General features: G+C 34.4%; 1 protein-coding gene across 1 annotated transcript in view; it reads left to right on the top strand.

The window, feature by feature from the left end:
- The window catches only part of LOC142339515 (transmembrane 9 superfamily member 4-like), a 41558-nt gene that overhangs the window by 9012 nt on the left and 17295 nt on the right, over nt 1-15251 (top strand). Inside the window, 2 exon segments of the mRNA XM_075389601.1 lie at nt 3695-3812; nt 6194-6317. Coding sequence (XP_075245716.1) covers nt 3695-3812; nt 6194-6317 — 242 coding nt within the window.

Here is a 15251-nt window from a genome sequence, read left to right as displayed (position 1 = left end):
CAACATTTTGCGTGAAATCTTTTTGACTTCTCTAGGCTAGTTTCTCTCTTCTCTCATTCTGCTAAAAATGATTTTGAACATCAGTTGCTCAGCAAAGCAATTCAAAGTAGTCAGTATAAAAAATTGAAGTCAGAAATAGAAACGGGATAACCCATAAAGCCCAATTTTAGATGCCCGCTAATTGAACGTCGTTCCTATAAGTCTTAGTTACCATCTCTAATGCGTATTGGTATTGATAGTAGCCCCTGTAGCCTCTCCCTAAGAAACAGAAGTATGTTCAACTACGAAATGCCATCTAAATAAATCGGAATTAAAAATGTCATTGTACAAAAATCTTTTTTTCAATATCTTCTATTCTTTCAATCCCAATCATGCTTATTGGAATCAACGGCGGCTATTTTCCGGCAATCTGCAGGGTATGTTTAAATCGATTTTATTGGAGTGAATTTTGAAGCAGGAAATGAAACATGGGAAAAATATGGAGTGTATTTGTTCCTCAACAAATTAAAAAGTGGAGCGAAAAGAGTCGTTTTTTGTTCATATATATCGCTGTGTTCCAGAGAGCGAAAATTTGAGGTGTGAAAAAACTTCTGTAAGCGAGCAAAATCTTTTGTTCACGTGCGACACTTTAAAGCAGTTTTTTCAGTTCTTTTTGGTTGAAGTTTGGTTATGATTTTTTCTAATTTTAGGCTGGTTTTCGTAGTGATTTGAAGTTTTCTGGAAATTCATATGAATTTCATGCTTATTCGGAGGTTTTTTTTTGTGTTTTGCTGATTTTTGGGCTAATTTTTGCGATTTTTTGACGATTTTATTTTACTGCCTCAAATGGGCATTGAAAAAACCCCTGTAACTTGAGCAATTTTTAGATAACAAGGGGTTACAATTTTGTGGATATGAAGCACTTTTTTGTTGAGAAATCTGACAAAAAATGGCGAAGATTGAAACTGTTTAATTTTTTTTGCCGATTTTCGTTTTTTTTTTGTTTTTTTGGCAAGGTTTTTAGCCTATTATGACTTCCCTATTGTTTTACGGTTATCTGAATACCCTATTGGCTGAAAGGAATTTTTGTTTCAATTTATGTGCTTTTGTAATTTTAAAAAAAAATAACTTTTTCCAGTTTTTTAGTCCAAGTTGTTTCTAAGAGCTTTTTTTCATGATTTGGCTTCAAGTATTTTTAAAAGAAAATTCGGCTTTAGTAGGTACTGGTTGTTTTGATCAAGTAATTTTGGCAGAGTTAATTATTTCGGATCCCAATTTATGACAAACTTTGATCCGATTTTTTAATCATTCTTTAACAGATTTGATTTTCTTTTTACTTTTTTGTTTTCTGATTTTGTTCCAAGATAATCCTAAGTTAGTGGAGGCACAATTTTTCCGTTTAAGTTTGATGTTACGTTTTTAAGATAGTTGGATGACGTTTAAGTGGATTTCCACTTCGAGTCGCTTCCGGGATTCTTCCGGCTATGTTTTTTCAAGATCTGTTCACACATTTTCTTGATTTTTGAAGTCAAATTGGCCGAAACAGGAATGTCGTGGTGATTTTGGTCACGCCGAAACAGGAAGTGGAGCGAAAAATGTTTCGCCGAAACAGGAAGTGGAGCGAAAGTCAATGGTGCACCAGAAAAATGTTTTTCTCTTGAACGAAATTGAAGTGGAGAGAATAGAGGTTTTGTTCATACCGGTTTCCTAAGCAAAGATTGGCGAGAAAACTACGTGCAAATGAATTTTTGTTAGCGAGCAGTGGTTTTGGTTCAGAGTCGTTTTTTGTTCATATATATCGCTGTGTTCCAGAGAGCGAAAATTTGAGGTGTGAAAAAACTTCTGTAAGCGAGCAAAATCTTTTGTTCACGTGCGACACTTTAAAGCAGTTTTTTCAGTTCTTTTTGGTTGAAGTTTGGTTATGATTTTTTCTAATTTTAGGCTGGTTTTCGTAGTGATTTGAAGTTTTCTGGAAATTCATATGAATTTCATGCTTATTCGGAGGTTTTTTTTTGTGTTTTGCTGATTTTTGGGCTAATTTTTGCGATTTTTTGACGATTTTATTTTACTGCCTCAAATGGGCATTGAAAAAACCCCTGTAACTTGAGCAATTTTTAGATAACAAGGGGTTACAATTTTGTGGATATGAAGCACTTTTTTGTTGAGAAATCTGACAAAAAATGGCGAAGATTGAAACTGTTTAATTTTTTTTTGCCGATTTTCGTTTTTTTTTTGTTTTTTTGGCAAGGTGTTTAGCCTATTATGACTTCCCTATTGTTTTACGGTTATCTGAATACCCTATTGGCTGAAAGGAATTTTTGTTTCAATTTATGTGCTTTTGTAATTTTAAAAAAAATAACTTTTTCCAGTTTTTTAGTCCAAGTTGTTTCTAAGAGCTTTTTTTCATGATTTGGCTTCAAGTATTTTTAAAAGAAAATTCGGCTTTAGTAGGTACTGGTTGTTTTGATCAAGTAATTTTGGCAGAGTTAATTATTTCGGATCCCAATTTATGACAAACTTTGATCCGATTTTTTAATCATTCTTTAACAGATTTGATTTTCTTTTTACTTTTTTGTTTTCTGATTTTGTTCCAAGATAATCCTAAGTTAGTGGAGGCACAATTTTTCCGTTTAAGTTTGATGTTACATTTTTAAGATAGTTGGATGACGTTTAAGTGGATTTCCACTTCGAGTCGCTTCCGGGATTCTTCCGGCTATGTTTTTTCAAGATCTGTTCACACATTTTCTTGATTTTTGAAGTCAAATTGGCCGAAACAGGAATGTCGTGGTGATTTTGGTCACGCCGAAACAGGAAGTGGAGCGAAAAAGCGAGTGGTATTGCGGCGTAAAATTTTTTCGCTCTATTTTTAAAGTAGAGTGAGAAAAGGGTATTTGGACAAAAATTCGCGTTCTCGCTTATTGTTTTTTGTTCACATGCGGCAATTTCACTTTGATTTTTACTGTTTTTTTCAATTTTTTGGATTGGATTTTGTTCATGATTTTCACAATCCATTCATTGTCCGTTCTAGGTCTAATTTTCTGTTCAGTCAATGAAATTCTTTGAATTGTACGTCAGGACTTGTCCTGCTGTGTTTTTTTTATTTCGTCGTCATTATTTATGACCAGATGAAGTACAATCACTTCAAATCTGCCTTTTGTTCATTCGTTCGTACAATTTCAACTGAATTGCGTGCGTGGCGTCATTTTTTACACTTAGTGGAGCGAGTTTTTTGTTCGTTCGCGTGATTTGGTCACACTTGCCTTACCTCACTCTCAAAAATGACTTCCTCACTCTGAAATTGACTTATCTTTACTTTAATTCAAAGAGATAAGTTTGTGTATATCCCTTTAAAATGAAGGTTATTTTGAGAACAGCTAATAGAAACAGCAATAAGTTATACAGATTCTTAATCAAAATCTCAGCCCTTAATGAAATGAATAAGTTTCTTTTTGGTCTGTCATTTTTACTTTCTTTTTGAGACTGCAGATATACGAAGCTATTGCGGCTATTTTCTGGCAATCTGCCAGCTATGTTTTAGTTGTTGAAACTAGTTATTATGCAACATTTGTTCACAGATGAACGTTATGGCCTCATTGTCTCATTTTCACATGATAGTAATATCTGCAGTGAGCATGAAATGTCTGACCTAACTGGATTCATGATCATCGTACTATCCGTGCAATATTTTTAGTCTTTGCATGGTGTATGTTTATAGTGTGGCTCTTGAGGAGATGGAACTTGGGAAGGAGGGTGTGTGCAGTGTGAAGAACCAGGAACCGAAGCCTCTCCTGCTCACAAGCAACGCCAACCAGAAAATCGTGTTCGCATACGAGGTATACTGCCACACACTCATCTTATTAAAATAGCCGCGAAGCGTTAGCATGGCTGTTATTGATTTCATTTTGTTTTTTACAATTCAAAGATCCTCTTTTTGCCACGTACTGAAGAGTTATGGCGATCTATTTTTAAAATCGGTGGTTGTGATACAATTCGTAAAAGTCAATGGTGCACCAGAAAAATGTTTTTCTCTTGAACGAAATTGAAGTGGAGAGAATAGAGGTTTTGTTCATACCGGTTTCCTAAGCAAAGATTGGCGAGAAAACTACGTGCAAATGAATTTTTGTTAGCGAGCAGTAGTTTTGGTTCACACGAGCAGTTTTTTCGGAGCAGTTTTTTTTTAGTTTTAACTCGTTACTTTTTCAGCCAAAGTTGTCTGTCTCACGTTTGTAAACAAATAACTGTACTGCTTATTTAAGCAGTTTTGACCGTTTTGGAAATATATTAGACATTAAGATGCAATTTAAGCTATTTTCGCCAGTATGTCGTTTTAGTCTTGTCAAAGAAATATGAGTGAGTTATAGCCGCCTTCAGTCTCTCAAAGGCTGCTATTTAGGCCCTCTCCTTTTAAATCGTTTTAAGGAAGTCACCACTTTCACGTTTGACTTCTAACGTACCTCACTCGCTGTTCAAACTGAATATAATTTACAGTTTGCAGCAAGTTTACGAAAATACGATTGAGGGCGAAAAACAAAATCAAAAGTGACGGCAAGTCACAAAGCAAAATCAAAAAGCGAAAGCAAAAGTAACGGTTCACACATCTGACCATAAAAGTTGGGGCGCTAGTGGTTAATACTCAATACACTTGATCTAATGTTTTGAGTTATCAAAGTTGCTTAGATTATGCTGCCAATTGGTATAAATCTTACGTTTTTTGTCGTCCAATATAGAAGCTGAATTTTCCGTATTTTTAATTGCTCTTGAACAAAGTTCATAGCAATTATTGTAAACGTGTGTGTCTTTTTCATGCAAAATTTTTGCTTAACAGTTTTGACTTTTCGAGTGACTTTTACGCCCTTGACTTTTTGCGTTTCGCGTGATCTAAAATTCTCTCCCAATCACAATTTCAAGCAGCTGAACTCAATTGGCGGCAATTTAATACTAAAAGTCAAATGAAAAGTGCGCCGAAACTGGTGCCATTTTTCGCTTTAAATCTTTATAGTGGTATATGTTAACCTCTAATGTGGTTATTTGAAGACCACTATTGAACTTCTTAGTCTCATTAGGCTCCTCCGCCCCCACCCCCTTCCCCCCCCCCTCCGACTGAAGCAGGCTGCAATTGATTAGAGCTCCCACTTGTCGTTCGAGAGCAATTCTTCCGACGTTTAGTCGGTTATGTTTAGATTAATGAAAATGCGAACCCATTTAGAACACTTTGGACACACTATTTATTTTCAAACTCTTTCAATCCTAACGTCTGTCAGTGCCGTTATCGGTGGATACTTTCCTGAAATTGCGTGTTCTGTGAATAGCCAAAACAGATACGTTATCACATATTCTCTTCAGCGCAAATGATTGGACGTCACAGCTTCTTTCTTGTCGTTTTTTCCATTTGATACTACTCTGTACCTAATTGTTTTTGCTTCGTCTTTCATGTGGTAGTTGCTTTTCTCGTTTAATTTGTTTTTCAAATTTTGTTTCAAATTAGACAGGGTAATTAATTAATTTTCGGATTGGGCCTACAAGTTTTTATCGAGTCCGTTGTAGAGTTGTCAGGTTGAGTCTGTTTATAGATCTGTTCACGCATATGACATTTTTAAGGTCAAATTTGAGTTGTGATTTTGGTCAGGCCTAAACAGGCAGTAAAGCCAAAAAGTGATTGGTATTGCAGTGTTAACTTGGTTCCTTTCGATTTTTCAAGTAGTGATAAATCTGCTTCTGTTTGCACTATTTATTGATTGCGTTTTCTTCTAAAGGGTTCTCCAAATCCATTACTAATTACTTCTAGGTCTAGCCTTTGGCTATATTTTGTAATGTTCTAGAATTCTTTATTAAGCCTATGCTTTGTGCACTTTGTCCGCGAAACTATATCGTGGTTAACTTAGCCTCAGATAGAGTAACAAGCTATTAGTCAACCTCATATATTAAGAGGTATATTAAGATAGTTGCAATTTCTAATTAATAATATTCGTAGAGCCTAATGAATTGAGCAGCTGAAAAAAAATGTTCTAAAAACGTTCTTTATTAAAACCAAAGTTTTTGTAATATAAATATTAGGTGCTTTTTGGTTATCTTTATGTTGTAGATTTCAATTTAGATTTCAGATTTCAAAAAATATTAATGATGTGTGGTGTTGTACATTTTTAAGTTTAACATATGAATGAAACTGTGCACCTGAAACATACATATGTGGTTTGTATGTTTTTGTGTGTTATAGGTAGAGTGGGAGGAGAGTGCCATCAAATGGGCCTCTAGGTGGGACGTATACCTTGCCAGAAGAGATGGCCAGATCCACTGGTTCAATATTCTCAATGCCCTCATCATCGTCCTTCTCATGTCAGGTTAGTCGGACAGGCACGGATAATATCAATTGTTTAATTGCTCAAACATGATAGTTTTTTTGGTCTTTCTTTTGATTCAATGTTTCGTGCCACCGAATTTTCTTGTCTGGCCATTTGACTTTTGTCCGCAAAAACGGAATACACATTTAAAGCCCGGAGGGCATTAAAGCGCTGAGCAATTGTCTTAGAGCTTTACCAGTCTCTAAGTGTACAAATCAGCGAAGCTGCTGAGAAAATGTAAAATCGTGCTGATGGGCAGTTTTTGGAGGCTTAGAACATACCCAGTTCCCCTCAATTAAAGCCCTGCACCCCTTTTTCTACTCCTATCCCTCTCCCTCAGTAAAGGTTAATCCAGCAAGTCTTTTCAGCGCAATTTGCCCGGCGTTAGTCAGTTATGTTTTTTTTTGCCCGGCGTTAGTCAGTTATGTTTTTTTTTGCCCGGCGTTAGTCAGTTATGGTTTTTTTATGTTTATTAATAGCCGCGAAGCGATAGCGGCTTTTATTGGGGACGTCGTGATTTTTTACGACTCGAAGAGGAATGCTGGTTTTCTTAATGTTTTTTACAGGAAGTAATATTTATTCAGACGGTGTTTTGATCGTCTTTTGCTCATGAGCTGCGTTCAGTGAATGAGTTTTTGGGAGATTGGCGCATATAGATGACAGTTTTTAGCCGTGTTTTCGTCCACTTGGCGTAAAATTTTTAAATTGTAACTTGCTTTTTTGTAGAAGTAAATTTTTATCGATGCCGCTGGAATATGTAACCATCTGAAATCGATGCCACAATGTTTCTGAGAGCTTAATAATGCTTTTAAAGTGAAAAATTGGCCCGTTTTTCTCAATTTTTTAGTCATTTTTTGGCTTTTTTTCATTAATTTCCTATTTTCTGGCTGTTTGAGCGGACTTTTTTTTACCAAATTAATAAATATGTCAACGGATTTCCGATAATTTTTGATTTGGATGCCTCTTCTTGACGTGAGGTGTTTTTGTTTTTATAATATTGTACATATGGAACTTTGACAAAAACCGCCAAAATCGGATAAGTAATGCGTACTGTATTACAAAAACAAAAACACCTCACGTCAAGAAGAGGCATCCAAATAAAAAATTAGCCGAAAGCCGTTGAAATATTTATTAATTTGGTTAAAAAGTCCGCTCAAACAGCCAAAAATTAGGAAATTAATGAAAGAAGCGAAAAATTGACAAATTTGAGAATTACAGGCCAGTTTTGCACTTTAAACGCATTATTAAGCTCTCAAAAACATTGAGGCATCGTTTTCAGATGGTTACATATTACAGCGGCATCGATAAAAATTTACTTCGGCGGTTTTGGCGGTTTTTGTCAAAGTTCCGTAACTTTTTTGTTTATATTTTGAGTTACTTTACCATAAGAAGTCTTTTGGTGCACCATCGGTGTTTTTGGTTTCGTATTGTTGCTAATTGAATTAGTTTGGCGATAACTCTTGAAAATTCAGTGAAAACTTACATATTTTGAACATTTTTTTTTCAAATTGTTTTACTATTTCGCAATTGAGCTGTTTTCTTCTTTTTACAGAAACAGGAAGATGGCTATGTAATGTTCCTAAACCTCGAGTGCTAGATAACAAAAAATCCATGTTTTTCCTCGATTTTTTCAATTTTTAGTTTCCAATATAGTTTTTTGATTTTTCACAACTTGATAACGTTTTTTGTCTATTTTACAAGTTATGTATTCTCCCCATTCTAGCATCGTTCTGTTTAACTTTCTAATACGTCTTGTATTTTTTTCGCCCTGCCCTGGTTAAATTGAAAGTTGTCAATTTGAACTCATAATTTTTAGCTTCACTTTTTTAAATTTTGATTGACAGTCTTTTCTGCGAATTAACTTAGGGCGTGGTTTTGGTAAGAAGCGAATTGTTGCGTTTGAATATTGTTCTGTCTCTTTTGTCTTTTTCGTGATTAATTTTAATTTGATCAATTTTTTGGTCAGTTTAGTTTTATCGTGTTCATTTTGATTTAAAGCGACAACTAATATTTTTATTTAAAGCGACAAAGTTTATATAGTTACTAATTAATTTTGTTTTTATATTGAAAAATAGTGTTTCGATTGAGAGAACTTAATGAAATTGATAAATTTTATAACAATTTTTGGTCATTTCTTGCAGTATTTAAATTTTTCTTACACAATAAGGTTTTGGGAGCCTAACATGGCTTAGTTTTTGCTGCTCACCTACTTCAATATTTTAATTTTGTCCAAAAAATTTGGTTGTTTTTATTTATTGGTGCAATGTAGTTTTTAAGGGCAGTTGAGCTATCTTCGTTTTTTGAGTGATGTTTTTTTTTGTTTTTAGTATTCACTTTAGTGGGAACCAGTTGATTTAAAAGGCAATTCTTTGACTAAAACGAGCCTTCGAGTCGTTTCCCGAATTTTTCAGGCTATGTTTCTTAACTGGTCGTCTCCATCAGTCATTCTTGCTACCTTTGGTTTTTTCGATTTCAGTGACGTCTACTTCTTTGCAGTCAAAATTTGTGTGCGTGACGTCATTTGTTCTTCTTTAAGGCCAATTGCGTGACTTACCTCACTAAAAAAATGACTTCTCAACTCACTTAATGAAATTAATTTTTTTGAACATATACTAGTTAAAGATGAACAGTGTGCATCTAACTAGTGCCAAACGTATATACCTAATTCTTTAGTATTAGAGTCTTGAGTTTTTGATTTCCAATATTAATTTTGAAAAGCTCTTAAGGTTTTTCCTTGAAGTGCGTGTGTTTCATAAAAATGACTGTCCAAATCTAACCCAACGGTCTAGTGGTCTATTAAAGGACTGGTGGTCAATCTGTCGATCTTATTTCTTTAGTAGTTTCAATTCCATGGAAGGCCGCAGGCGTCCATCGCGGCTATTTTCAGGCAATCTGCGGCTGTGTTAGCTGTAAGCTGAGCGTAGCTTTATTGCGGTGTTCCTGCTTTGTTACAATTCAGACTTTGAATTGTATTGGGGGCGCTGTCTTTTTTAAGATCTTTAAGTTTTGTTCACATGCGGCAATTTGGCTTTGATTTTTTACGGTATTTTGTCTATTTTACGATGGATTTTTTCCAAATAGTTTTAGTCCGAGTCGATTCTGGGCAATTGTAGGTGTAGTTTCCTTGTTTATTCAATAAAAATTCGAGTTTCAGTTCAGGATTTGTCCTGCTATGGTTTTTTGTTTCATTGTCTGCCTTTTTCGTTTTACTTTTGTTCACGCCGAAGTTGAAAAAATTTTAGGAGTGACTTCTTACTCTTACTAAAAATTTTGTGTTTGGCGTCATATTGCGCTGTGATTTGATTTTGAGCTTATGTGGCTCACCTCACTCAAAATAACATTTGCACTATAAAATTTGTTTATTTTGAATGGTTGAGTTCAAAGTAACTCATGTGTAATAAGGTCCTAATAAAAGGTTTTCTGCGAAGTTCATTTTTACCATGCTTTATTGCTGAATGTTTTAGTTAATCTGAATTTGTCAAATCACCGAAATTTAGTTTCATTAGCCGTTTGGGCTTCCCAGAACATTTTTCAGAACCGTACGGAACGGCTAAGAAATTTTTTCCAATTTAAACTACTATCTTAAACCACAGATTTTTATTATGTATGACTAACTTGAAAACTTGAGAAAATCATGCATCATTACTTCTTGAAATAGAAATTCTATAAATTGGGGCTCTATATAAGCTCATTTTTTGTTGCGTCATATTAGCTGCAAACTTGGGGCCCAATATTTTTAATGATCTCAAACAAGTTTTGTAGCAATTATATTACTCCTGCGGTCTTTTTTCTTGTGGTCTGCGATTTTTCTGCTATTTAAACGCATTATTAAGCTCTCAAAAACATTGTGGCATCGTTTTCAGATGGTTAAATATTCCAGCGGCATCGATAAAAATTTACTTCGGCGGTTTTTGTCAAAGTTCCGTAACTTTTTTGTTTGTACTTTGAGTTACTTTACCATAAGAAGTCTTTTGGTGCACCATCGGTGTTTTTGGTTTCGTATTGTTGCTAATTGAATTAGTTTGGCTATAACTCTTGAAAATTCAGTGAAAACTTACATATTTTGAACATTTTTTTTTCAAATTGTTTTACTATTTCGCAATTGAGCTGTTTTCTTCTTTTTACTGAAACAGGAAGATGGCTATGTAATGTTCCTAAACCTCGAGTGCTAGATAACAAAAAATCCATGTTTTTCCTCCTCGATTTTTTCAATTTTTAGTTTCCAATATAGTTTTTTTGATTTTTCACAACTTGATAACGTTTTTTGTCTATTTTACAAGTTATGTATTCTCCCCATTCTAGCATCGTTCTGTCTAACTTTCTAATACGTCTTGTATTTTTTTCGCCCTGCCCTGGTTAAATTGAAAGTTGTCAATTTGAACTCATAATTTTTAGCTTCACTTTTTTAAATTTTGATTGACAGTCTTTTCTGCGAATTAACTTAGGGCGTGGTTTTGGTAAGAAGCGAATTGTTGCGTTTGAATATTGTTCTGTCTCTTTTGTCTTTTTCGTGATTAATTTTAATTTGATCAATTTTTTGGTCAGTTTAGTTTTATCGTGTTCATTTTGATTCAAAGCGACAACTAATATTTTTATTTAAAGCGACAAAGTTTATATAGTTACCAATTAATTTCTGTTTTTATATTGAAAAATAGTGTTTCGATTGAGAGAACTTAATGAAATTGATAAATTTTATAACAATTTTTGGTCATTTCTTGCAGTATTTAAATTTTTCTTACACAATAAGGTTTTGGGAGCCTAACATGGCTTAATTTTTGCTGCTCACCTTCTTCAATATTTTAATTTTGTTCAAAAAATTTGGTTGTTTTTGTTTATTGGTGCAATGTAGTTTTTAAGGGCAGTTGAGCTATCTTCGTTTTTTGAGTGATGGTTTTTTTTTGTTTTTAGTATTCACTTTAGTGGGAACCAGTTGATTTAAAAGGCGATTCTTTGACTAAAACGAGCCTTCGAGTCTTTTCCGGAATTTTTCCGGCTATGTTTCTTAACTGGTCGTCTCCATCAGTCATTCTTGCTACCTTTGGTTTTTTCGATTTCAGTGACGTCTACTTCTTTGCAGTCAAAATTTGTGTGCGTGACGTCATTTGTTCTTCTTTAAGGCCAATTGCGTGACTTACCTCACTAAAAAAAATGACTTCTCAACTCACTTAATGAAATTAATTTTTTTGAACATATACTAGTTAAAGATGAACAGTGTGCATCTAACTAGTGCCAAACGTATATACCTAATTCTTTAGTATTAGAGTCTTGAGTTTTTGATTTCCAATATTAATTTTGAAAAGCTCTTAAGGTTTTTCCTTGAAGTGCGTGTGTTTCATAAAAATGACTGTCCAAATCTAACCCAACGGTCTAGTGGTCTATTAAAGGACTGGTGGTCAATCTGTCGATCTTATTTCTTTAGTAGTTTCAATTCCATGGAAGGCCGCAGGCGTCCATCGCGGCTATTTTCAGGCAATCTGCGGCTGTGTTAGCTGTAAGCTGAGCGTAGCTATATTGCGGTGTTCCTGCTTTGTTACAATTCAGACTTTGAATTGTATTGGGGGCGCTGTCTTTTTTAAGATCTTTAAGTTTTGTTCACATGCGGCAATTTGACTTTGATTTTTTACGGTATTTTGTCTATTTTACGATGGATTTTTTCCAAATAGTTTTAGTCCGAGTCGATTCTGGGCAATTGTAGGTGTAGTTTCCTTGTTTATTCAATAAAAATTCGAGTTTCAGTTCAGGATTTGTCCTGCTATGGTTTTTTGTTTCATTGTCTGCCTTTTTCGTTTTACTTTTGTTCACGCCGAAGTTGAAAAAATTTTAGGAGTGACTTCTTACTCTTACTAAAAATTTTGAGTTTGGCGTCATATTGCGCTGTGATTTGATTTTGAGCTTATGTGGCTCACCTCACTCAAAATAACATTTGCACTATAAAATTTGTTTATTTTGAATGGTTGAGTTCAAAGTAACTCATGTGTAATAAGGTCCTAATAAAAGGTTTTCTGCGAAGTTCATTTTTACCATGCTTTATTGCTGAATGTTTTTAGTTAATCTGAATTTGTCAAATCACCGAAATTTAGTTTCATTAGCCGTTTGGGCTTCCCAGAACATTTTTCAGAACCGTACGGAACGGCTAAGAAATTTTTTCCAATTTAAACTACTATCTTAAACCACAGCTTTTTATTATGTATGACTAACTTGAAAACTTGAGAAAATCATGCATCATTACTTATTGAAATAGAAATTCTATAAATTGGGGCTCTATATAAGCTCATTTTTTGTTGCGTCATATTAGCTGCAAACTTGGGGCCCAATATTTTTAATGATCTCAAACAAGTTTTGTAGCAATTATATTACTCCTGCGGTCTTTTTTCTTGTAGTCTGCGATTTTTCTCTGATTGACGCTTTAAACTTCTCGTCCTCAAATTTGGATCGTCTGCTTGTGCCCCCCGTACCTTATGCTCCCATTATTACAATGCGCGTGCCATTACTTTGTAAATAATCATATGGCCTGTGCGTCTGAGTGTTGCAGATAACATGCACAAATGGAAAAGATCCCAAAATTTTTATGATCTAAATCTTTCATTCAAAAGTTTCAGCCGCTGAGCTCAAATGACGGCTACTGAAGCAGGCTTTAATAAATTTGAGCTCTCACCGGTTGTTTGAGAGCAATTCTTCCGATGTTAGCTCGTTATGTTTCTACCTACAGCTCAATTGCTGTTAGTTTGCGGTGCTAATGTTTTCTATCATAATGAAGGACAGTTAGAGCTCCAATGCTAAATCTCGCGTTGACCTTGATCTCGTGTCGAGGTGCAGATGTTTTGAAAGCTAGCTTGAAATTTTAGATTAATGGATTATGAATTGTTTTCCCCTAAAAATTAATTGTTGGGATACCTTAAGTGCTGCCGTCAGTAGTTCATACAGTTCTGGCTGGTTTCGATTTTACAAAATGTTTTATTTTTTCTGCATTGGATGAGTGAAACATTCGTAACTTATCGCATACCGACTCTTACAGAGAAGTTAGCCAAATTGTGTTGCAAATAGAGCGCAAATAGCAGAAAAAAGACATTGATGATTTTTCATTAATTACTGTTTTTTTAATAGGATTCAGTTTAGTTCGTTTTATGATAAGTAGCTAAGATTTATGGTCGCCCTTCATCCTCTGCGGGTCTCTTCAGCGGGATATTCAGCACTCCTATTTTTATAGCCGCCTTCATATTCTCAGCCGACCATCATAATTGGCCTGTTATTTACTTTTTACTGTTGAAAGTATTTGGATGCGCTTCTTTTTTAAAAAAAAGATTGTTCACACTTTTCGGTTTTTTTTCACGTCAGTGAGAAGCCAAATTAGAGTGGTGATTTTAGTCATACAGTAGTAGGAACGAGAGCGAAAGAGCGGGCAGCTTTGAAGCGTTACTTCCAAATACTTCTGAAGTGGAGTGGGAACCTGCAATTTGAACAAATTTTTGGTTTTTGAAAGCAAATTTCATTTCATGTATGGCACATTTGATTTCTGTTCTCAGTGTTTCTTTGACCATATTTGTTCTCAAACTATTTAAACGAATTTTTGTGGTACTTCTGGTTGCCTCATCATCGAATAATCTCATTAGGGACCGGTCTTATAAGTTGTTAAGAGTCTTATAAGTTAGGACCGATCTTATGAGTTAAGTTCTTCGTTCAAATTTTTGTCTGATCTCTTAGTCTCGTTAAGGATAGCGCTGAACTGTTGCGTTGCTACGGATGTTTAAATCAATCGAATTGATCGTTTCACTTTATGGCTATTGCTTTTTACGTTTTATACGCTGTTCGTTTTCAAAAAAATATGAATTTTTGCTAGTATTTGTTGTACTTCTTGTCTTATCTTTTAATTTCATTTATGACAGGTCTCCTCGTTTACTAAAGACTATTTAGTTAAATGAAACAATTGTTGAATTTGTAGCTAATGTTTTCTGTGACTTCACAACTAGTTGTTCTCAAAGTGGTAGCCAGTTTTGAGTATTTGCAAAAATTGTTTTTATTTGTTGTCTTATTATTAGTCTCTTTAATGACAGGTTTCATCGGTTGCTTGTAGGGAATAGCAGAATCCAATTTGTCGCTTTACTTCATATCAGTCGTTTTTTTATTTTGACACTTTCTTTTCAAAGATAAAATTGCTTAGTTTTATTGGCCTTTGATAAATTTCTGGGCTCTAACATTTAGATAATGTTTGAAGACTTTGGCATGTAGTTAATACGTTTTTTTAAAATTTGATATCGCTGTCTTTCAAAGATTTTGATTTCTTCTCAATTTCTTTGTTTTTGCCTTTTTTTGCTTTTTTGTTATTGAAACCAGAATGTTTTTGTTTTGTGATTTTTTTCTTAAGTTTGCGTGGAGTCGATGTTCTCACAAGTGTTCAATTGCACTCAAAACAGATAGTTCCCAGTAGGCATTAAGTTCTTCACTCTTCTCTTAAAGTGCTTTTAAATAGCAAATGCTCAGCAATGCAATTTGAAATTAACAGAATCAAAAACTGAAATCAGAAAGAGACGGGATCGACCCATAAAGCCCAGTTTTAGATGACCGGTACTTGAATTTGTGCATAGAACTCTCAGTTATTATATCTATTGCTTATTGGTATTGATATCAATCCCTGTATCCTCTCATTAAGAAACAGGAGTAACCAGAAAACTAACTAGAAAATGCGATCAAGATAGCGCTCATTTAAAAAAATTTTTATTCGGTGTCATGGGAATCTATAGCAGCTAATTTCCAGCAATATGTGGGTATGTTTTTATAAGCAGATGTGAATTGTTAATACCCGACTAGTGAGCTTTGTGCCGCGGAAAGTTAGTGTTATAAAAATATAAGAGCATCAAATTCAATGGACTTTGTAATTGAGTTATCTGCGTTTTGTGATTAAAGCATATCTTCGAGTCATCTGCTTTCTTAATTTTT

This window comes from Convolutriloba macropyga, chromosome 5, assembly GCF_964194025.1.
Source record: "Convolutriloba macropyga chromosome 5, txConMacr16.3, whole genome shotgun sequence".
Lineage (NCBI taxonomy): Eukaryota > Metazoa > Xenacoelomorpha > Acoela > Convolutidae > Convolutriloba > Convolutriloba macropyga.
The sequence above is the reverse complement of the archived record's forward strand: the minus strand, read 5'-3'. Positions and strand labels throughout refer to the sequence as shown.